Source organism: Heptranchias perlo, chromosome 6 (assembly GCF_035084215.1).
Source record: "Heptranchias perlo isolate sHepPer1 chromosome 6, sHepPer1.hap1, whole genome shotgun sequence".
Lineage (NCBI taxonomy): Eukaryota > Metazoa > Chordata > Chondrichthyes > Hexanchiformes > Hexanchidae > Heptranchias > Heptranchias perlo.
This window is the reverse complement of record NC_090330.1, coordinates 19,713,707-19,739,062: the sequence shown is the minus strand read 5'-3', so window position 1 is coordinate 19,739,062 and position 25,356 is coordinate 19,713,707. Positions and strand designations below refer to the sequence as shown.

Sequence of the window (25,356 nt, the reverse complement as noted above, 5' to 3'; positions counted from 1 at the left end):
CCAGTGATCTGAACCTTTCAGTAACAAGACCTGATGTGTGTGGGCAGAATGGCAAAAAAATTTGCTGGAGAAAGTCTTTCCCAGCTGCAGAAATCGCTAGTCAGACTCTCTATAGGATCATAGGAACAGGCATCGGCCATTCAGCCCCTCGAGCCTGTACCGCAAAAAAATATAAAGACTCTTTAATGTCACACGTTTCTCACTTCTGCCTGTCTCCGCTGATCCTGGCAAGTGCTGAGCCTTATATTTCTGTGTCTCGGTTATCCTGAGTGCATTTCGAGTGCAAAAGCAGGAAACTCGGAGCTGTAACACCAATGGACCTCATTAGCATACATTTAAATGAGGGCATTCAGGACTCGGCAGTCGGAATGCGGAAGAACCAAAATGTGTTAGGGAATTTGGGGGAATCGATTTAATGATAAGGAAACGGCAGAAATGACTTCTGCCCAATTTTCCTGCCACAAAAATTTATTTGCCCCGATTATGCACTGGTAATACACCAAAATCAGCAACCAAATCCACCCAGTTAACATTTTTAAAAAATTGCTCTGCCCCTTCATAACGATTTTTTTCTTTTTCATTTTTAAGTTAATTTTTACTAAGCTAACCTGCCCTCAGTTTTTGCCACATGTAGGAGATGAGAGAGTGCGATGCACAGGGACCGATGTGATGGCTTCACTGCCTGCAACTCAACTAAAGGAAGGGGGAAATACTTAGAACTGTGTTCACCTGAGCTGGGGCAGATTGAGAATGTGGGCCTGGCGGAGCGGAGGAGGTGGCCAGGATTCTCTTTCATTTTATTTATAAATCAATTCATTTTGTGAATAAATATGTTGTTAAAAAAAATTATGGGGGTGACTTTCTGCCGGGGTACTCCCGATTGGCCACTGTAACTTCAGCAAAAGATCAGCAGGGCACCCCGAAGAGATACGTCAACGGAATTTCTGCCAATGATCTGCCAAAGTTACGGTGGCCAATTAGGAGACCCTCCAAGGACATTCCCAGCGTATGAGGTTAAAGGTTACCAGTAGATTAATTGTATCAGCCATTTTGCTGCTATCAATCGCAGTTTTGGGAAAATTAACCCTTTGAAATGGCATAGAATCATAAAAGTTTACAACATGGAAACAGGCCCTTCGGCCCAACATGTCCATGTCGCCCAGTTTATACCACTAAGTTAGTCCCAATTGCCTCTTTGTGGTTAGAATAGGTGCTGCTGTGTTCTGAAGTTTAAGCAAATGTTCTATGAGGCTTAGATGCTCTAAACAATAATATTACTATTGTGTTCGGTGTATATTTGTAAGCCAAATCCTGTTTTCATTTGCAGGGTATCCTGAATCCAATGCAAGGCTTTCTCAGCACATTAGCATTTTATGGATGGACTGGATGGGACTTTGATTTCAGTGTTCAGAGGCACGAAATACCATGGGAATCCCCAACATCCTCTACTGTAGCTGAAAATGCTTGCAGCAACCCTGTGGCAACCTTACTGAATTATCGCGGCTACCTGCAAGAACATGAAAAGATGATAACTGAAAATGGTCATGAAAATGGTGATGACCTTTCTGTCCTCTCAGAAGGTAATGGGAAAGCAAATGGCGTCTTTGTAAAAATCTCCCCCGTCTATCAGGGCCTGTAACTGACTTCCTAAAAATATCAGGAACAATTCCATGACTCCCACTGCTATCCATTTTTTATCATCCCACTTGAAGGTTTCTTGCTACTGCAGTAGGAGAGTCTAGGCTACGGCCTTCTTTGTGACCATCAGTATTGCTCTATGATTAACCAACAGGTGGTCTGATTTAAGTGAAAATGTCTGTTGTACCTTCCTCCCCATAACTGCGTTGAAATCAAAATGCACATTTCTAACTCATTCTTTCCCAGGACCTTAAAAACTGCAGAACTCCTTATCTCCCTCAGTCTTTCTTTCCTCCTACAAACTATAACTGCTTAAAATCCAATCTCAGCATTACCTGATCATTACTTTTTGATTTCTCGATCTTCTCTGATACTCTCCCAACCATGACAGTGTTTTTAATGATCGGGCTTGGATCTTCCCCAATTTTTCTAAATGTATTATTGATGCTCCATCTTGTAGCTTGGAGAGACATGAGTTCAAATGGCAGGAAGGCCCAGGGTTCAAACTCAAGCATCTCTTGTTGGTAATCAAGCGATGGTCAGTAGCTTGGACTACCAGGCCAGGTGCTACCCCTTCTACTTTAATTGTGCTTTCAAAATCCAAAAAAAAGCATTCAGTAACAGTACAATACAATGTTTTATATGATGCATTTTTAACGTAGCAATACCTCTTTTAAATAACCTAAGTAGATCATACTCAAATATATAAAGTGTATATTGCTCAAAAGCTAGCTTGTGTGCTGTTCATTTTTTCCCCTAAGGGGTATGAAACTGTGTATTTGGCGGAATCAATGGAAAATAACTGGTTAACTATAAATAAGTTTAAAGGATATCTGACGGAATTGCTGAGGAATCCAAAATCCAGACTCCGGTAATGATCCCTGATGTTTTATCTGAACCTATATTCATCTCCAGTGTAAATCAGAGCTTTGATTCATCATTCAGACCACGACTGCCATATCTAGCTTCTCACTGTCATTTTAAGTGCTTAGAAACACTTTATTATGATGTTACATGATGTGCCAAACACTGGGCCATAATGGCATTGCTGACTGCTGTCTGGTCAGGTATTGAAACATCAATGGGTTTAATTTCATCTGTGCATTACTTTCAGTGCACAGGTTGACATCTTTGCATAAATTCCTCAGACACCTTTTATTTCTCTAATTTCTCTCATTGCTGCCTCCTTTTGTCTCGCATCATTATCACTTCTGTCATCTAATCATCTCCTGTCCTCCACCTAATCACAGACCATTCTTTTTTTTCTCCCCATCCTCATTTCCCTGGCTCTGTTCCTACTTATTAGCTGTTCATCTGTAACATTTCCCGGTTCTGACGAAAGACCATCGACCCGAGATGTTAACCCTTCTTCTCTCTACCTGCCTGACCTGCTGAGCGTTTTCAGCATTTTCTCATTTTATTTCCGATTTCCAGCATCTGCAGTATCTTGTTTTTTTTTCATTAATACCTATTTGTGTTAAAATAGCGTAATCATAAACCCATTTAAATACCAGACAGGAATTTACCCAAATACACATTTGAGCGGTCTGCTAAAAATAGTGTGCAGAGAAAATTAATTAAGTTTTCATATCAGAAGATCTATATTTTCAGACATAATTTCTACAAACTTAATGTATTTTGATCAGGGTATTTTACACTAAAAGGGCTTACCTGTATCCAAATGACTTGTATATGTCTTGACTGGTTGGTTTAATGGTTTGGTTGATAAATACATTGCCTAAATTGGAACTGACCCATACAAGCTGTTACATTTTGGGCTTTTTCCAACATCTCTTTTACTAACAACTCAATAACAGTTTTGGTAAACAGACCATGATTTTGCTCTCTGTTATACTGAATTAGCACAGCCCAGACCTACTAAGTAAGCCTGACCACAGTAAATTGCTTATTGTGGTTCATACAGGATGCTTACTATGTTTCCTGTCAATCAGAAAGTAAAAATATAACCACATTAGACCATTTCATACAGGCTAAACTACTGATCAGATTTATTCATGATTAAATGATTCACAGAAGCAAATATTTAGGAAAAATGCTATACAGCACAAGTGGTAATTTGCAATGTAAACAACTGAGATGATTGTTTAAAAGAATGATTCTCTCAGTTCCTCTTGAAATGCCACAGTCTCTGATTGTAATACAGAAGCACTACTTACTGAATTGTGGGCACCATCAAACATGGTGGTACAACTAACAGAACTAACAAATAGTCACCAGGGCTGACATTTTTACAGTGGATAATTGATGTAAAAGCAGTCTCCTTAATAATTGTCTTTTGCAAACCAAATCTTAACAATCTAAAGTCTACTATCCAACATCCCAGTAAACAATGAGATGATAGTCTGACATATTTGTGTTTTCTCTCTTGTGTGACTTATTTACATCTCAACCAAAGTATCTTAACACATTATGCAATTGGAAATAAAATATTAGACTATATATATATATTACATAGAATTTACAGCACAGAAACAGGCCATTTGGCCCAACTGGTTTGTGCTGGTGTCTATGCTCCATACAAGCCTCCTCCTACCTTATTTCATCTACCCTATCTTCATATCCTTCTATTCCTTTCTCCGTCATGTACTTATCCAGCTTCACCTTAAAGGCATCAATGCTATTCGCCTCAACTATTCCTTGTAGTAGTTACACATTCTAAACACTCTCTGGGTAAAGAAGTTTCTCCTGAATTCTTAATTGGATTTATTAGTGACAATCTTATATTTATGGCCCCTAGTTTTGGACTCCCCCACAAGTGGAAACACCTTGTCTGCATCGCCCCTTCATAATTTTAAAAACCTCTATCAGGTCACCCCTCAGCCTTTTCTTTTACATAGAATTGCATATAATATTCCTGTCAGTCACTAAATCTCAGCAACGTTCCCACAAACAAGTCATTAGCTGCGACAGGATAAACAACTGCATACTGCTAAGGACAATTCGTTACCTTTCAAACAGAGTTGACTAATTATGCTAATTCAGGACTCTTTGGTCCTGATCCCAAATGTGGTATACTTTAATATGTTTGACGTACTGCTCCCATCAACGAGAGTTTTTAATCTTAGTTAAGTGAACAAATTGCCCAGCCTTTTCTTGCAGTCTCAGCATCTCAAGTCAGCTATTTTGAATTTGGCAAAGGGGCATTCTCTATTTTAAACTTAGTTACCCTTGCTATTTAAGGCCAAAGACAAAAATTTCTATTTTTTTGTCACAGACTAGAAAAGTTTGATTCCTGGCCTGTGTTGCGTTGGGTAGCCATGGTAGTAATTATATAGCAGTTTGTCTTGTCACTTTTAGCATGAAAGAGGAAAGATCAGCCAGGGTCCCTGCTCCCACTTGCTGCCCAGTGGCTTAAGAGCATAAGAAATAGGAGCAGGAGTAGGCCATACAGCCCCTCGAGCCTGCTCCGCCATTCAATCAGATCATGGCTGATCTTTGACTTCAACTCCACTTTCCTGTCTGATACCCATATCCCTTGATTCCCCTAGAGTCCAAAAATCTATCGATCTCAGCCTTGAATATACTCAACGACTGAGCATCCACAGCCCACTGGGGTAGAGAATTCCAAAGATTCACAACCCTCTGAGTAAAGAAATTCCTCCTCATCTCAGTCTTAAATGGCTAACTCCTTATCCTGCGACTGTGCCCCCTAGTTCTAGACTCTCCAGCCGGGGGAAACAACCTCTCAGCATCTACCCTGTTAAGCCCTCTCATAATCTTATACGTTTCAATGAGATCATCCCTCATTCTTCTAAACTCCAGAGAGTATAGGCCCATTTTACTCAACCTCTCCTCATAAGACACTCTTATCCCAGGAATTAATCTAGTGAACCTTCGTTGCACTGCCTCTAAGTCAAGTATATCCTTCCTTAGATAAGGAGACCAAAACTGTATGCAGTACTCCAGGTGAGGTCTCACTAAAGCCCTGCACAATTGTAGTAAGACTTCCTTACTCTTGTACTAGAAAGGCGAGCTGTACTTAACCTGGTCCGGATGGGATGCACCCTAGGATGCTGAGGGAAGGGGGCAAATTGCAGAGGTACTGGCCATAATTTTTCAGACATCCTTAGATACGGGAGTGGTGCCAGAGGACTGGAGAATTGCAAATGTAACACCCTTGTTCAAAAAAGGGTGTAAAGATAAACCCAGCAACTATATGCCAGTGGTCTGGAAACTTTTAGAAATGATAATCCGGGACAGAATTAACAGTCACTTGGACGATTGTGGATTGATTAGGGAAAGCCAGCACGGATTTGTTAAAGGCAAATCGTGTTTAACCAACTTGATGGAGTTTTTTGATGAGGGAACAGAGAGGGTAGATGAGGGCAATGCAGTTGATGTGCTGTATATGGATTTTCAAAAAGCGTTTGATAAAGTACCACATGGTAGGCTTGCTATTAAGTTGCGGCCCATGGAATAAAGGGGGCAATAGCAACATGGATACAGAATTGGCTAAATGACAGGAAACAGAGAGTAGTGATGAACGGTTGCTTTTCGGACTGGAGGGAGCTGTGCAGTGGTGTTCCCCAGGGGTCGGTGCTGGGACCACTGCTTTTCTTGATATATATTAATGACTTGGACTTGGGAGCACAGGGCACAATTTCAAAATTTGCAGATGACACAAAATTTGGAAGGGTAGTCAACAGTGAGGAGGATAGTGATAGACTTCAAGAGGATATGGACACTCTGGTGGCACGGGCGGACACGTGGCAGATGAAGTTTAACGCGGAAAAATGCGAGGTGATGCATTTCGGTAGGAAAAATGTGGAGAGCCAATATAAACTAGAGGACACAGTTGAAAAAGGGGTGGAGGAACAGAGGGATCTGGGGGTATATGTGCACAAATCGTTGAAGGTGGTAGGACAGGTTGAGAAAGCAGTTAAAAAAGCATACGGGGTCCTGAGCCTTATAAATAGATGCATAGAGTACAAAAGCAAGGAAGTCATAATGAACCTTTATAAAACACTGGTTTGGTTACAACTGGAGTATTGTGTCCAGTTCTGGGCACCGCATTTTAGGAAGGATGTGAAGGCCTTAGAGAGGGTGCAGAGGAGATTTACTAGAATGATTCCAGGGATGAGGGACTTAAATTACGTGGATAGACTGGAGAAGCTGGGCTTGTTCTGCTTGGAACAGCGAAGCTTGCGAGGAGATTTGATAGAGATATTCAAAATCATGAAGGGTACAGACAGAGTGGATGCAGAGAAACTGTTCCCTTTGGCGGAAGGGTCAAGAACCAAAGGGCATAGATTTAAGGTGATTGACAAAAGAACCAAAGGTGATATGAGGAAAAACTTCTTTACACAGCGAGTGTAGGATCTGGAATGCACTGCCCAAGGGAGTGGTGGAGGCAGATTCAATCATGGCCTTCAAAACTGGATAAGTACTTGAAACGAAAAAATGTGCAGGGTTACGGGGATAGGGTGCCGGGGCAGTGGGATTGGCTGGATTGCTCATGCATAGAGCCGGTGTGGACTCAATGGGCCGAATGGCCTCCTTCTGTGCTGTAACCTTTCTATGATTCTATACACCAACCCCCTTGCAATAAAGGCCAACATGCCATTTGCTTTCCTAATTGCTTGCTGTACCTGCATGCTAACTTTTTGTGTTTCTTGTATGAGAACACCCAAATCCCTCTGAACACCAACATTTAATCATTTCTCACCATTTAAAAAATATTCTGTTTTTCTATTTTTCCTACCAAAATGAATAACCTCACATTTCCCCACATTATACTCAAATCTGCCACCTTCTTGCCCACTCACTTAGCCTGTCTATATCCCTTTGCAGACTCTTTGCGTCCTCCTCACAGCTTACTTTCCCACCTAGCTTTATACCGTTGGCAAATTTGGATGCATTACACTCAGTCCCTTCATCTAAGTCATTAATATAGATTATAAATAGCTGAGGCCCATGCACCGATCCGTGTGGCACCCCACTAGTTACAGCTTGCCAACCTGAAAATGACCTATTTATCCCTAGTCTCTGTTTTCTGTCCGTTAACCAATTCTCAATCAATGCTAATATATTAGCCCCAACCCCATGAGCCCTTATATTGCGTAACAACCTTTTATGTGACACCTTATCAAATGCCTTTTGAAAATCCAAATATACTACATCCACTGGTTCCCCTGTATCTACCCTGCTAGTTACATCCTCAAAAAACTCTAATCGATTTGTCAAACATGATTTCCCTTTCATAAAACCATGTTGACTCTGCCTAATCATATTATGATGTTCTAAGTGCCCTGTTACCACTTCCTTACCACTCCACTTTCCCGCCCTATCCCCATGTATATGGGAATTTTACTTTAGGTAAGGACAGGATTGGGCTTGGCAGTGATATCCTCCATAGTCAAATACCCTACTTGACAGGGTATCTGAAGGCGACTGGTGCCATGAAACAGCATGCCAAGAAGAGGCAGTGCTTTCAGATGAGGAGGGAGAAAACAATTGAACACTGTGCGCTGAGGGAAAGCTGGCTGTTCCTCAAATACTTTGACACCAGAAAGATTAGTTCAGCTTCCTGTGATTATAAAAATATGTAGGCTGTGAAATTACATTATGGGATACTAGCATATGAATCTTTGTCTGAGTAGTAATCTCTCTACTAGTTTAACAGATTAAAATAAATGGCTTAATAGCTGTTAAAATACGGAGAGAAGAATTTCAAATGAATATTAAGAGTTTGTACGATAGTATCCCATTGAATTTCAGGGTCATGGGGCTCGATTTTCGCACCCCCGAGCGGGTGCGTTCGTGGCGGGGGGGCTGCGAAAATCAGGGATTCCCAGGGCGGGTCCGGAGCCCGGCTCCAACCCGGCAATTAAAGCCGGCGGGATGCCACTTAAGGTAATTATTTAGGTACTTCAGGTAGTTTATAGACCTGATTAACATGATATTTTAGGAGGGGTGGATTTTCCAAACAACTGGGACTGTTTCCCGTACTGGGGGAAACACTCCCAGTTCAAATGGACATGTTGCAGCCATCAGCCTGTGGCAGCTGCAAAGTTCCATTTGACAGGTGGGGGGTTGGGGGGAGACCCTCACTCATTTGCAGGAGGCCACTCTGTCACTTTGGACAAAGTTTGGCCTCCACCACCCTCCTCCTAACAATTAAATTCACCAACTTGCACACTTACTCCGGTGTCCAGACACATGTACCTACCTTGTGGACCCCCTCAAATGTACATCTTCCAGATGGGGGCCGCTGTAGCTGCAGTCATGACCTCCTCGGAGGGCGAACAGCATCACCAGTCTCGCCGGCCACGCCGTCCACTTCTGACATGTGGAGCCCCACAACACAGTGCTGTGACACATCCACCTGCACAGCAGGAGGAAGAGCAACCGCAGAGAGAGTTGCGTCGCAGAGGGCACTACCCTTGCCACAGCATCTACAGATCGAGGCTCAGCTTCCTGGACCTCTCTGAGCAGCAGTGCACACGGAGACTCAGGGTCACTCGACATGTAGTCGTGGACATCTGCAGCCTCCTTCATGCCAAGCTGCTCCCGGCTGGCCCGAGCACCATCTTTTTACCTGTCGCTGTCAAAGTCACCACTGCCCTCAACAACTTCTCCTCCGCATCCTTCCAGGGTGCCACCAGGGACATCGCCGACGTCTCTCAGTTGTCTGCACAAAAGAGCCCTGCAAATACACCTACACCCACTCTGCAGTGACACAATAGGTGGCATCAGTTGTGGGTCTTCATTGTGATCCTCAGGAAAAGGCATTATTGCACAAACCAGACAAGATTTGCAAAGACGTGGCAGTAGTGGTGCCAATATATGTTATGTGAGTTGATCAGAAATTAAATATAAGTAAAAACCATGACAAACCCTCAAACACCCTTGTGCATCCCTTTCATGCTCACGACACGTTTGCCTTACGCTTCCAACTGCACATATGTGATGCATGCCCTGTGGCTGCAGCACAGGTAGTGGCAGGTTGAGTGAGGCTGACCGTGAAAGAGATGCATGAGAGGGTGAGTATGAGATAGAGCCATGAGATTGTATGAGGATTGGGTTGAGTGGTAGTGGCGGGATGAGTACTGGCGAGGTGAGTAAGTGCAGGTAAGATGAGAATGAGGTTTGAGTGGGTATGAGGAGTGACGTGATAGAGTAGTGTTGGCAGTGCAGAAGGAGGTGTGGGATGGGGCGGTGATGTGGCAGACGGAGTGTAGGGGAATAAGTGTACTCACTTTGGCTGACCTACTTAGATCATTGAAGCGCCTCCTGCACTGTATGCAGGTGCGTGATATGTTGGTGGTGCAGTTGACCTCTTCTTCTTGGTGGCAGAGGCAGGCCGCTTCCTCCCGCCTGCCGGGGGGAAGATCTCTGTCCTCCCCCTCCTCCTCACCCCATCCAATAATACCTGGATTGAGGCATCATTAAACCTGGGAGCAGCCTTCCCCCTGGGCTGCTCCATGCTGTAATTTTGCCTATTTTCCGCAGCATCAGTCAGTGGAGGACTGCCCCTTTAAATAGGGCTCCTCCAGCTGACAGCCTGTGCTGCGCATGTGCAGTCCGCCCGCTGTGCAGCTTTCCAGCGCGAAACCCGGAAGCACAGGTAAGTGGCTGCAATTAGCGATTGTGTGCGGAGCACCCCGATTTCACTGGGTGCATTACCTACCCGCCCAGTCGACCCCCCACTGCGAACCTGCCGCCCTCCTAATATCAGGCCCATAGTGTTTACGGATCTGCTGTGGGCCTAGTGCGATTGAAAACAGCTGCCTGAATGAGCTAATGCAGCAGGGAGGAGCTGACAGTCCCAGCAGATCTCAGAGTAGTCCTTTAAAATAGTTGCACTAATTGAGTGCAACTCGGGCCATTTCAGTTTTTTCTATCTGAATTCATTGACTTTATAATTGCCTTGAACTCGCCCACTGTGGTTACTGTTGTGTTGTTGAAAAGTTTTTTTGTTATGTTTTCTTTCTGAATGAACACAAGGGGCCTGATTTTAGCAGGCCTGCGGGTTTCCGGCGGGTTGGGTTTCGGGTGCGTGGCCTCCGCGCCCGGTGAAATTAGTGGGTTGCCCGCGCGATCGTAGCAGGCAATCCACTAATTGCAATCATTTACCTGCTCCTCCGGGGTCCGCGCTGCTGGTCTGCGCGTCGGGCAGGCTGCGCATGTGCAGTACGATCTGTCAGCTGGAGGCTCTCTAGTTAAAGGGGCAGTCCTCCACTGACAGATTGGCAGCGACAGGTAAGCAGATGGTGCTGGGGCCAGCCAGGAGCAGCTCGGCATGAAAGAGCCTGCAGATCTCCACAACTACATGTCGAGTGAATCTGCGCCTCCCTGTGCACTGCTGCTCGGAGAGGTCCGGGGAGCTGCGCCTCGGTCTGTGGACCCTGTGGCGAGGGTAGTGCCCTCTGCGACGCGTCTCTCTCTGTGGTAGCCGTCCCTCCTGCTGTACAAGTGGATGTGTCATAGCACTCTGTTGTGGAGCTCCACGTGTCAGAGGTGGACGGCGTGGGTGGCGAGGCTGGTGATGCTGTTCGCCCTCCGAGGGGGTCATGACTGCAGCTACGGCGGCCCCCATCCGCAATATGTACATCTGAGGGGGTCCGCAAGGTAGGCACATGCCTCCGGACCCCGGGGTGAGTGTGCAGGTTGGTGACTTTGACCGTCCGGAGGGGGGTGGTGGAGGCCACACTTTGTCCCAAGTGACAGAGCGGCCTCCTGCAATGAGTGAGGGTCTCCCCCCCCCCCCCCCCCCCCCACCTGTCAAATGGACCTTTGCAGCTGCCACAGGCTGACGGCTGCAACACGTCCAGTTCAACTAGGACTGTTTCCCCCAGTGTGTGAAACAGTCCCATGTTTCCCCAAAATCACACACAGTCCCTTAATCAGGTCAGTTAATGACCTGAACAAGCAAAATAAATAACCTCAAGTGGCATCCCGCTGGCTATAATTGCCTGCGGGATTCCCACCAGCGGGGGCCACGCACGCACCCCCGCACGTCATCGGGGAACCCGGAAGTGGGCGGGATGGCGGCGCGATCCGGTCACGTGACTGGATATCGGGATTTTCGGGGCCCCCCCGCTGGAAACCCACAGGAAACCCGACGGTAAAATCGAGCCCAAGCTCCTTGTGCTGTTCAATGTGATGTCAGTAAATGAAGGTTATCGGTCCTGTGACAAATTTTGGCATCAGTCAATGAAAGTTATTGTTCGTGGAAATGGAGAAAGCTACTGTTTTGGGGGAAATTATCTCGGACTGTTGTGTTGTACATTGTTTAATGCTGTTAAATACAGCTAGTATTTAACTTATTGTTAATAAGGAGAGGGATGATGCAGGGATTGAAGTTAAGGAGGAGGAGTGTGAAATTTTGGATGGGATAAACATAGTGAGAGAGGATGTATTAAAGGGATTAGCATCTTTGAAAGTGGATAATTCACCAGGGCTGGATAAAATGTATCCCAGGCTGTTAAAAGAAGCCAGGGAGGAAATAGCAGAGGCTCTGAGCATCATTTTCCAAATTTCACTGGATACAGGCATAGTGCCAGAGGATTGGAGGATTGCTAACGTTTTACTGTTGTTTAAAAAGGGAGCAAAGGATAGACTGAGTAATTACAGGCCAGTTAGCCTAACCTCGGTGGTGGGCAAATTATTGGAATCAATTCTGAGGGACAGGATAAACTGTCACTTAGAAAGGCACGGACTAATCAAGGTCAGTCAGCACGGATTTGTTAAGGGGAGGCCACGTCTGACTAACTTGATTGAATTTTTCGAGGAGGTGACAAGGAGGATTGATGAGGGTAGCGTAATTGATGTAATCTACATGGATTTTAGCAAGGCTTTTGACAAGGTCCCACATGGCAGATTGGTCAAAAAAGTAAAGACCCATGGGATCCAAGGGAATGTAGCAAATTGGATCCAAAGTTGCCTCAGTGGCAAGAAGCAAAGGGTAATGGTCAACGGGTGTTTTTGTGACTGGAAGGCTGTTCCCAGTGAGATGTCACAGGGTTCAGTACTAGGTCCTTTGCTTTTTGTGGTGTACATTAACGATTTGAACTTAAACGTAGGGGGCATGATCAAGAAATTTACGGATGACACAAAGATAGCCCGTGTGGTTAATAGTGAGGAGGAAAGCTGTAGACTGCAGGAAGATATCAATGGACTGGTGAGGTGGGCAGAAAAGTGAGAAATGGAGTTCAATCCGGAGAAATGTGACGTAATGCATTTGGGGAGAGTGAACAAGGCAAGGGAGTACACAATAAATGGGAGGATACTGAGAGGTGTAGAGGAAGTGAGGGACCTCGGAGTGCATGTCCACAGACCCCTGAAGGTAGCAGGACAGGTAGATAAGGTGGTTAAGAAGGCAAATGGAATGCTTTCCTTTATTAGCCGAGGCATAGAATATAAAAGCAGGGAGGTTATGCTGGAACTGTTTAAAACACTAGTTAGCCCACAGCTTGAGTACTGCGCACAGTTCTGGTCACCACATTACAGGAAGAATGTAATTGCACTAGAGAGGGTGCAGAGGAGATTTATGAGGATGTTGCCAGGACTGGAGAATTTTAGCTCTGAGGAAAGATTGGATAGGCTGGGGTTGTTTTCCTTGGAACAAAGGAGGCTGAAGGGTGATTTGATTGAGGTGTACAAAATTATGAGGGGCCTAGATAGAGTGGATAGGAAGGACCTATTTCTCTTAGCAGAGAGGTCAATAACCAGGGGGCATAGATTTAAAGTGACTGGTAGAAGGATTTGAGTGGAAATGAGGAAAAGTTATTTCACCCAGAGGGTGGTTGGGGTCTGGAACTCACTGACTGAGAGGGTGGTAGAAGCAGAAACCCTAAATTCATTAAAAAAATACCTGGATGTGCACCTGAAAAGCCGTGACCTGCAGGGCTACGGACCAAATGCGGGAAAGTGGGATTAGGCTGGGTGGCTCGTTTCTCAGCCGGCGCGCGGACACGATGGGCCGAACGGCCTCCTTCTGTGCTGTAAATTTTCTACGATTCTATGAATTAAAGTTGCAGTAATGTCTGAGAACAGGGTTCGAATCCAGCCCAGGCTGATGCACTGTAAAAGGGAACTATGTGAAATATACGTAGGCCGTCCCATTTCAGTTCTTGGCGGTTTGGATACTACAGCATAAAGCAGCACCAAAGTTAAAAGGATATTGGCAGCCTCACTCCAAGATAGCTGGTATGGAAAATGTAACATTGGAGCACTGTAGGGAATACTCTTCTATGGTTAGGGTTAAGGCATTTGGCAGCTAACTATGCTTTCCCAATGTTTGGATGTCCAAAATGTGAAATGTGTTCCATTTCCCCTTAACAGCAAGCCTTCCCTTGACGAGCACAAAATTTACCACAAATAATATAGCAAATATGGGCTGGGAATTTCCTCTGAGCTGAGCCCGCTCCACCGCCTAACTCCGCCGGAAGTGCGGTGGGAAAACCCGCTTACGTGGTTTCTGCTGCACTTGCGGTGAAGTTAGAGCAGTCCGCGGAGCAGGAGCTGCTCTGAGGAAATTCTCAGCCATGGTACTAAGAGTTGCGGTAACTCAAACAAGGATAAAATTACCGATTCCATACTTCCAGTGGAGCACGGTTCAGAATGCTGTGGTCCCATCTCCCTTTAATGTGTGGTTCTCTGCTGGAAGTGTGGGATAGTTGAATGAACTCCATAGAAAATCTATTCATAAGATCCCCTTTTAAAATATTTTGAATAATCTTCTCATTGATATCACAAACAGAAAGTGATAGTGATTTTGCTGCCTGTTTGGATTATTTGGCAATGTGCTTTATGATGATGTCCACACACCAGACCTCACTGCTTTATGATTGTCCCAGCATACATTTATAGGAACATAGGAACAGGAGTAGGCCATTCAGCCCCTCGTGCCTGCTCCGCCATTTGATAAGATCATGGCTGATCTGTGATCTAACTCCATATACCTGCCTTTGGCCCATATCCCTTAATATCTTTGGTTGCCAAAAAGCTATCTATTGATTTGATTCAAATATTTTAATAATTATTTTATAGTTCAGCTTTATCATTTTTAAAAATGAAATTTATTTTGAATGGTCCATTTCCATGGGAAAAACTAACTTTAAATTCTCAAATCAACATTTAAAAAAATTAAAATACATGGGCATTTATAGTAACGCTATTTTTGTCAAAGAGTAATGTTGTAAATTGAGTTTATAATTTTGCCCTTTATTTAAAAGTATACTTTGTGCAGAAATAACAAAGGAATATTGCAGACCTTAGTTTAAAACATAATTTTATTAACAGCTCCCATATTTCGTAGCCATCTTGCACCGTGTCAAAATCTCACATTAATTCAACCTGTTGGTCCAAAAGCAAAAAATATTTTTTTAAATGTCAAATTTCCCCTTACATAGCAAATCTATGTCTGTAACAAAGCTGGAAGCCATGTTAACCTTTATCGCTAAATAAACTGGCACTCCAAAAAAATAGTACAGCAGATGTGACTGTAGGCAAGCTTTTCAGCTGTAGCATGGAACAGTATAGTGCTGGAGGTAAATTTCTGTTTTGTGGTATCATCAGATTACAGATTTTAGGGGGAATTTTAACTCCCTCTGCCAGGCGGAAGTGGGCAGAAATGGAATTAAAATGGAAGAGTTGCACTTGCCAATCATTTCCCGCCCCGCGGCCATTTTAAAGCTGCCGCCTTCTCAGCCGGGAGCCTCATAAATATATCGAAATCAGGGTTTTATCAGTTAGCTAAGACCCCGATGCAGCTTTAGCGGCCTATTGAGTGGGGCATCTGCGGTGGGCTTCAGTAAAACCTGGCCGGCAAGAAGCAGTGAGGTGCAAGTTTTCCTTGTGGGGCCAGGAGGAGCAAAGGTGTTCCTCCAGGTCTCACACAAAGCTCCCCATCCCCCCCCCCCCACTTCCCACCCGTGGAACTCTCCTGAGTCCCGAACTTCATTCTCACGATTTACCTGACTGCTGACCTGGTGACCTCTGGGCCGCCCGATTTTCGCAGGCCCAAAGATGGCGAGCTGCCTCCAGCGGGCAGCTGCAATATAAATATGGCCCAGCCATTAAAATAAACTGGCCCCACCCTAAAGCTGCAGTGAACGACCTGGTTCCATTTAACGCTGGGCCTCATTTACATCGACTCACCATCACATTTCTTTTCCTTCTCATCCTTGTTTGTTTCGGGTTACTAACAACAACAACTTGCATTTATATAGCTCCTTCAACATAGAAAAATGTCCCAACGAACTTCACAGAGATGTAATCAGACAAATATGGAGGCCGAACCAAAGAAGATATTGGATGGGGTGACCAAAAGCTTGCTAACAGCACAGATAAGACTAGGGCAAAACACAGGTAGAATAGCAGCTTATTACTCACCCTCATTGACTAATGAAAATGGCTGCCACTGTGAAGAAAGTCCATTTAGGAGGCATTCATTCTAATTTGGGGAATTTATTTTAATTTGGGGTTTACTCTTATCAAGTGCAAAATTGACATTTTAGAACGAAGCAGATTTACTGGTGGCCGCTGATTCGCGCCTTTGGGACAACCATGGCTTGAATTAGTTCAATGGTTGGAACTCGTATTGAATGTATAAAACCTTAGCATTCATTGGAGTTAAAATTCTCTGACTCTTAGTCTTTCTTTTCTATAATGACGATGTTAAGACTGCTTAGTTACTGCTTTAATGTAACTGAAGTTGTGTTTTGCCTAGAAGAGTGCCAGAAACCTTCAGAATTCAGTAACTTAAACTGCACATCACTAATATGGTATTATATGTTACATGGTTTATATAATAGTAATATCATGTTTCTGTTGTTAGAACAGACATCATTTTGTGTGAATGGAAATGTTAAATGTTTAATGGGTTTGGAGTACACCATTACAATCAAGTAAATCTGTACAATTGAAAGTACAAGTTCAACTAACAAATCAAGTTTCATTTCCTTTTTAGTACATTACATGCTGCAAAATCAATCAAATAGCCATGCAACAAATCTGACAAGGAACATTCAGACCTCTTTTTTTTAAACAACAGTCAAACAATTAAATACTCATTTATTTTTGGGTTGGAAAAAGCAGTTGGAAAAGTAGGGTTAAACACTGCCGCTTTAGGGCAGAAACTTTCTAAAATGTAAACTGGACACAAAAGTTTTTGTTTCAATGGAAGCACATTTTTTCCACTTCTGTATCTCAATGTGTGGGTACAACAATTAGAGATAAATTAAGTCTTTTGATTAATTTTTACCATCAGAAACTAATTAAACTGAAACCATGTTTGTTGCTGCTGCCGCACTCCTCTCCTACCCCATGGCATGGCAATGGACATGGCGAGATCTGGCAATCCTACTGAAAAATATCATACTGTATTCCATTGTAATGAACTCACATTAGGGCTGAAATACTTCTAAAGGTTTAGTTGTTAACTGAAAGAATATACTATTGTTCTTAATCAATTATTCAAAAAGGGTGAGATCATTGCAAATGATTTTGAATTAATATTCTGGAGTTAAAGTTCTCTGACTCTTCTTCTTTCTTTTCTATAATGACAATGTTAAGATTGCTTAGTTACTGCTTCACTGTAACTGAAGTTGTGTTTTGACTAGATGAGTGCCAGAAACCATCAGGATTCAGGAACCTGATGCACAGTACTAATATGGTATTATATGTTACTTGGTTTATGTAAAATAATCTGCTGCTGAAAAAAATCTCTCACCTTCATATCAGCAGCAGTACCCTAGGTCTTGCATCAGACCTTCTGACCATCTCCTCAGATAACATAAGTATTCCTTAAGTGTTCCTTTCCAGGATCTCAGATCTGTAGAATTCCAAACTACCACCCTACAATTTATAGGTTTCTAAAACTCAATCTTAATGGCATCTAGTTTAATTTGTCTTCTCTTTTCAACCCTGATGGTGTCCTGCACTATCTCCCTTGACACAGATTTCTTAATAAAAAATAAATAGTATTCAGAAAACTCCTGAGCTTCATTCTTTCCATTTATGATATTTGAAGCCATTGGGAATAACGGCCTGGAATTTCCTTGGAGCTGCTCCTGCTCTGCTGCTGTACCTTCATCAGAAGGTGTGGCGGGCTCTCGTTTGTGTCTGTTCCGCTGCACTTCCGGTGAAATTACGGCAGCAGAGTGGGAGCAGCTCTGAGATTTCCGGCCATCAGCTTGTAACTCTCTATCAGGGAAAGGCTATTCTATAAGCTATTTTCTTGCTCTGTTGAGCTACAAGAATAATGGCTGTATCAGTAGCAAAGTGGAAAAGTATTGAGTCATTATTCTCATCGAGTTACACTGGAACTAAAGCACAGGAACAGGCCATTCGCCCAACCAATCTATGCAAGTGTTTATGCTCCACGTGAGCCTCCTCCCTCCCTACTTCATCCACCCTATCAGCATATCCTTCTATTCCTTTCTCCTTCATGTACTTATCTAACTTCCCCTTAAATGCATCTAATGCTATTTGCCTCAACTATTCCTTGTGGTAGCACATTCCACATTCTTACCACTCTTTGGGTAAAGAAGTTTCTGTTGAATTGCCTATTGGATTTATTAGTGACTATTTTATATTTATGACCTCTAGTTTTGGACTCCCCCACAAGTGGAAAGATTTTCTCTACATTTTGTTAATTGTATCCATTTGATTTATATCAATTAGTGTTGATTGTAATCAGGTGGTGCGTATCAATTGGGAACTCTCTTGTCTCCATTTATAAGAGAGCTGATCTAGGGCGTGGTGTGGAATTCTGTGAATAAAGGCATGGAAGCAACTGAAGACTAGGGTCTAGTATTCTATCCTTCACCACCTGGCTATCCAATTTGTAACACATTTACCTTATCAAACCCTTTCATTATCTTAAAGACCCCCATCAGGTCACCCTCAGTTTTATCTTTTTTTTAAGAGAAAAGAGCCCCAGCTTGTTCAGCCTTTCTTGATAAGTATAACCTCCCAGTTCTGATATCACTCTTGTGAATCTTTTTTGCACCTGCTCCTAAGCCCGCTTGATTGGCACCCCATCCACCACCCTAAACATTCACTCCCTTCACCACCGGCGCACAGTGGCTGCAGTGTGCACCATCCACAGGATGCACTGCAGCAACTCGCCAAGGCTTCTTCGACAGTACCTCCCAAACCCGCGACCTCTACCACCTAGAAGGACAAGAGCAGCAGGTACATGGGAACAACACCACCTGCACGTTCCCCTCCAAGTCACACACCATCCCGACTTGGAAATATATCGCTGTTCCTTCATCGTCGCTGGGTCAAAATCCTGGAACTCCCTTCCCAGCAGCACTGTGGGAGAACCTTCACCACACGGACTGCAGCGGTTCAAGAAGACGGCTCACCACCACCTTCTCAAGGGCAATTAGGGATGGGCAATAAATGCCGGCCTCACCAGTGACGCCCACATCCCATGAACGAATATTTTTAAAAAATCCTTTCTACAGTATGGAGACCAGAATTGTGCACAGTCCTCCAAGTGTGGTCGAACCAAGGTTCTATACAAGTTTGACATAACTTCTCTGCTTTTCAATTCTATCCCTTCAGTTACAAAAGACAAAATACACAAAAGGGAATCTCCTACAGCTCTCCGTCAATAAGTTAGGGGAGATCTTCCTGGGTCTGTGCCCAGCTGTACTGCGTTGTCTGGGAGCAGCAAATAACAGAAAATCAGGCAGGTCACAGCACAAACCAGTAAAGGAAACTGCTCGATTTAATTTAAATGGAGCAAAATCAGGTTGGTTTCTTCTATAGGTGTCTGCTCCAATTTATTTTTTTTAGGATCCCTTCTCTCCCTGCACCCCTCCCAACCCCCAATCCTCACTGCACCCACACGATCTCATGCTGATGGAAGAAAATCTCCTCTAGTATCACCTGGTTCAGGCTTGTGTGCTGTGTTATTCCTAACAATAATTAACACAAGTGAAAAATGAAAACAAACCAAGTAAATCAACCAAGAAAAAAATGGTGCTCAGTGCATGAAACTAACTCAAGCATCACATTTGCTTCATATAAATTCCTGGCGATACTTTTTTTTCATATAATTAATGTTTCTTTCTCTGCTGCATTCAGTGGGTAGTTTTAGCAAGAAAGGTTGATGATGGACTCCTCTGGGTTGCAAATTCAGTTTTTATTTATTTTTAAATCAAAAAATGATTTGAAGCCCTTGAGGAAATAAAGAGCTAAATGACTGGAAGTGGCAATTATTTCAATTTTCTCTCTTACATTTTGTTACCAACATTGGAACTGGCCAGGTGGCCCACAATGGTCTTTTCTGCTCCCGTGCATTCCCATGTTCCCATATGTTTCTTTGTAGCATTGTTGGCAATGCATTAAGCATTGATTGGAGAGGGCTAAAATGAAATAGATATTTAATATAAAAAAACTTACAAGCTAACTTGTTAAGTAGAAGGATATAGATATGGAGAAGGTGCAAAAGAGATTTACAAGGATGGTAACAGAACTAAGAGGTTATTCCTATCAGGGAAGACTGAACAAGTAGGGGCTCTTTTTTCTAGAAAAAAGACTGACGGGGTGTCCTGATAGAGATCTTTAAGATTATAAAAGGGTTTGATGGGGTAGATGTAGAGAAAATGTTTCCGCTTGTGGGGGAGTCCAAAACTAGGGGCCATAAATATAAGATAGTCACTAATAAATCCAATGAATTCAGGAGAAACCTCTTTACCCAGGGAGTGGTAAGAATGTGGAACTCGCTACCACAAGGAGTAGCAGAGGCGAATAGTATAGATCCATTTAAGGGAAAGCTAGACAAAAACATGAGGGAGAAATGAATAGAAGGTTATGCTGGTAGGGTTAGATGAAGAGGGGTGGGAAGAGGCTTGTGTGGAGCGGCCTGTTTCTGTGCTATACATTGTATGTAATTCTGTGTAGGGCTGAAACTAGCATAAAGGAAAAAACAAAATGTATTAAATGACTTGAAGCAACTGGGGAGTGGGGGGGGGAAGGAAAAAAAAAAAATTCAAAAATATTAAATCACTCAGGAAAATGCATACTTTCAAAATAATCTGAGATAATGGGCTCGATTTTAGGGTCGGGTTTCCAGCGGGGGGGGGCCCCGAAAATCCCGATATGAGGTCACGTGACCGGATCGCGCTGCGATCCCAACCACTTCCGGGTTCCCCGATGACGTGCGGGGCTGCGTGCGTGGCCCCCGCTGGTGGGAATCCCGCAGGCAATTAAAGCCAGCGGGGTTCCACTTGAGAGTAATTACCTTGCTTGTTGAGAATTTTACAACACCAAGTTATAGTCCAGCATAACTTGGTGTTGTAAAATTGTTCTATATGTATAAATGCGTAGGCTTCGAGGAGCTCCTGAACATTTACCTGAGGAAGGAGGAAGGAGGAAGGAGGAAGCCTCCGAAAGCTTGTGAATTTAAAATAAAATTGCTGGACTATAACTTGGTGTTGTAAAATTGTTTACAATTGTCAACCCCAGTCCATCACCGGCATCTCCACATCATTGCTTGTTGAGGTCAGTTAATGAGCTGAATCAGCTGTCAAAAGAGGAAGTGTAGGATTTCACCTGCATCGCAGCGTGTTTCCCACACTGGGGGAAACAGTCTCTCTCCAACCAGGCGTGTTGCAGCCAGCAGCCTGTGGCAGGTGCCAAGGTGCACCCCACGGGGGAGAGCCCTCACCCACGCAGGAGGCCACCGCGTCACATAGGGCAACCCCTGCCCCCCCCACCACCCCCCGCCAAGCCAGAGGACAGACCGACACGAAACTGCAGCCCCAGTCCGAGGAACCACCCACCTACCCTGCACAACCCCTCAGACCAACACCTGCCAGATGGGTGGTGCGTGGACACCCTCGGAGGACGAACAGCATGATCAGCCCCAGCACGGGGTTGTTGCACGCCCACCTGCACAGCAGGAGGGAGGGCTACCGCAGAGAGAGACGCATCGCAGAGGGCACTACCCTCGCCACAGGGTCCACAGACCGAGGCGCAGCTCCCCGGACCTCTCCGAGCAGCATTGCACACGGAGGCGCAGATTCGCTCGACATGTAGTCGTGGAGATCTGCAGGCTCTTTCATGCCGAGCGGCTCCTGGCTGGCCCCAGCACCAACTGCTTACCTGTCGCTGTCAAAGTCACCACTGCCCTCCACAACTTCTCCTCCGCATCCTTCCAGGGTGCAGCCGGCTACACCTCGGATGTCTCTCAGTCGTCTGCGCGGAAGAGCCCTGCAAATACACCTGCACCTACTCTGCAGTAACACAATGGGTGGCATCAGTGGTGGGTCCTCATAGCGATACCCAGGAGCGGGCATTATTGGACACAACAGACAGGATTCGCGGAGACATGGCAGTGGTGGTGCCAATATAATGTGTGCTGTTTGTTGCTCTGAAATTCAATATAGGTAACACCCATGGCAAACCCTCCGACACCCTTGTGCACCCCCTTCATGCTCACGAAACATTTGCCTTACGCTGCCTACTGCACATATGTGATGCATGCCCTGTGGCTGCAGCACAGGTGGTGGCAGGTTGAGTGAGGCTGGCCGTGAGGGAGATGCACGAGAGGGTGAGTATGGGATAGAGCCATGAGATTGTATGAGGATTGGGTCGCGTGTTAGTGGCAGGATGAGTACTGGCGAGGTGAGTAGGTGGAGGTAAGATGAGGATGGGGTTTGAGTGGGTATGAGGGGTGATGTGACAGAGTAGTGTTGGCGGTGCCGAAGGAGATGTGGGGTTGGGGCAGTGTTGTGGCAGATGGAGTGTAGGGGATAGACTTCGTGTTCTCACTGTGGCTGACCTACTGAGGTCATTGCAGCGCCTCCTGCACTGTATGCAGGTGGGCGATATGTTGGTTGCGCAGGTGACCCCCTCTGCCACCTCGAGCCAGGCCTTCTTGGTGGCAGAGGCTGGCCGCTTCCTCCCGCCCGCCGGGTGGAAGATCTCTGTCTTCGCCCTCCTCCTCACTCCCAGTTTAATGATGCCTCACCCCAGGTATCATCTGATGATACCTGGGGTGAGGCATCATTAAACTGGGAGCAGCCTTCCCCCTGGGCTGCTCCATGCTGAAATTTGTTCCATTGGTGGCAGCATCTGTCAGTGGAGGACTGCCCCTTTAACTAGAGAGCCTCCAGCTGACAGATCGTACTGCGCATGCGCAGCCCGCCCGACGCGCAGACCAGCAGCGTGGACCCCGGAGGAGCAGGTAATTGATTCCTATTAGTGTGTTGCCTGCTACGATCGCGCGGGCAACCCACTAATTTCACCGAGCGTGTTGACCACGCTCCCGAAACCCAACCCGCCGGAAACCCGCAGGCCTGGTAAAATCGAGCCCAATAAGTGGCCACTGGGAAAAAAATTGCAATGAACATTTGGAAAAATAAAAAATGTCTTCAAATGAAGAGTGATGTAGGGCCTATGCTATCTATCCATGCCAGAATTCCATGACTGACATCAATTCTGAGAGATAAAGAAGAGCTGAAACATTTCACATAATTCTGAATATACAGCTATGGAAAATGATTTAGTTCCACCGTTGAATATGACTGTCCCGATACTTTTTCCCATAGGTATCCGCAACAGTGGAGTTGATCAATTTGACAAGCAAAAGGGATAATAAAACTTTTGTCAATTTTAAATTACTGGGTTTAATTTAACATGCAAGTCATCATTAATTAAGCCAGTCTCATTCAACAGCTGGTCACCAAAACTCTCAACATTAAAATATATAGGTTGAAATTGCCTGGTTACTGCTTAGTTACTGATTGGTTATTTTGGCAGTAACCTACTTTTGTTGGAATTACCACAAACTCATATTTTCCACAGCAATTTAGAGACAGGTCTGACGCATTGCTGCACAATATGTGTGAAGCCAGCCAACTATTTTCCACAATCATTTTGTGTTCTAAAAAATACATCTGAAGCAAGATTTGATATCTCTCATTGTGTTCAACAATGCTTCATTACAAACCTGCCATGTACTCTGCTACAAATGAAATGGCTATGATTTGTCAAACTGTTGTGATTCATTATCATTTATGATGCAATTAGAGGCCTTTTAGAATTTTTAATGAATCTCTGATTTTGACAAACTACCTATAATGATCACATTATAGTTGACTTAAAGGGACACAAACAATATAGAAACTATACTCTATCCAATGATTTTTTTATAAATATCTAACATGGGGCAAACATGCCTGTAAAAACATGAAGACATACAAGGAAATGAGGAGCCAGCAGCTAGTTCCAGAATATCTTCTAAAACTAAAAGTGCAGAACAATGCTGCCTTGCAGCATTCATTTCAACATTTTTCTTTTTACTTAAATTTGAAAAGGTAACTAGTTTTTGGCATCAAAGATAAATAACTTGGCTCCAAAGAGCATATTTTTAAAAAATTAAACATATTGTATTCTTTTTATGATGCACAAAATAAAAGTGTCTTCACAGACAAGCTCTAAAAACTCTAACCTAGAAATTACTAGATGATATTGATGGACGAGTGATTAATACAAGCACATGACATTCCTCTTCTATTTTAATGAAAAGGCTTAACGCCTCCACTAAAGTAATGGAGAAAGCAATGTCATAAGTACACGTTAAGTGTTCTATTATTCCCAACACTAATTTGTACTCCTCAGTAGAATTTAGGAAGAAGATATCACTACAAGGATATTCTCCAGGGTCAGCCTCAGAGATGAATATTGCTCATGGCTCCCCCAGCAACTCGGCTTCGTTGGCCATTAATGTGCCCAATAAAGGGTCATATTGGTGACAATCCTGAGTAGTTTGGGAAGGTGGTGGTTGTGGAGGAGGGCTTGAGATGGAAATTCTATGTCCTAGTGTTGTACACAACATTGAATTAAATGTTTGAATGGAACATTTTACGCAAAAATTAACATGGATAATGAACATATGTATTGTTTTTTGTTATGCAATGTGTTATCGGCATTTGTGTACTATTACACTTGGTTGATTTTTTTTTTAAAAGAGTGAGATAATATACACTGTTAAGACAAAGCGACATGCCAGAATCAATGCAGCTCTCACCAATCTCAAACACCAATCCCCACCAAAGACCATAGGAAGAATTCTGTCCTGTCCTCTGATGGGCTGGGTCCATGATGTCCTCCTCCAGAATATCTGTGAAGTTCATGCTCATCGACTTGATTCCACTGAACCACTTTCTGGCATTCTCCCAGTTGCTGTTATTGCAAGAGATTGTGTACAACCAGCCAGCCACACTCCACAAGCCATGCTTTGATCTATGGGATTTCTAGATTCATGTGATTCTAAAGGTGGAGGCTCAGCTCCTCATCCATGAAAAATCTTACCTCTTGCTCTGTAAATCTTAACTTTCGGATTCCTTTATAACTTATAGGGGTCTATTGAATTAAGCTGCTTAAACCTTTTTTCATTTAATGGCTTGCTTAATTTACCATCAGGTCAAAATTACCACAACAAAAATCAGAAAATAGTTAGCCTCAATGATACTAGCCACTGTTTTAAAACAGTTTTGTTAAGGAACTAATGTACCACAGTCACTATTTTCTCCAACTTGTCAAACAAATATGCATTGCTTGAATTATGAAGCTCCCATGCATAGAAAAGCATAAGTTGCAATCAAGATCTACAAATAACTGCTCTTCAAAATTGGGGACCTGTTTCTTATTCCTAACATTAGGGAGTTCTCCAGTCACTGTCAGTGGTGGAGAATATCAGAATCAATATCATTAATGAATAATCATCAT

General features: G+C 43.9%; 1 protein-coding gene across 2 annotated transcripts in view; it reads left to right on the top strand.

Moving 5' to 3' along the window:
• Positions 1 to 25,356, top strand: part of gpr143 (G protein-coupled receptor 143) — a 244,293-nt gene that overhangs the window by 36,368 nt on the left and 182,569 nt on the right. For both annotated transcript variants that reach the window (XM_067985870.1, XM_067985869.1), the window contains exon 8: positions 1,328 to 1,580. In XM_067985870.1, coding sequence (XP_067841971.1) covers positions 1,328 to 1,580 — 253 coding nt within the window. The remainder of the gene's footprint in view (positions 1 to 1,327; positions 1,581 to 25,356) is intronic.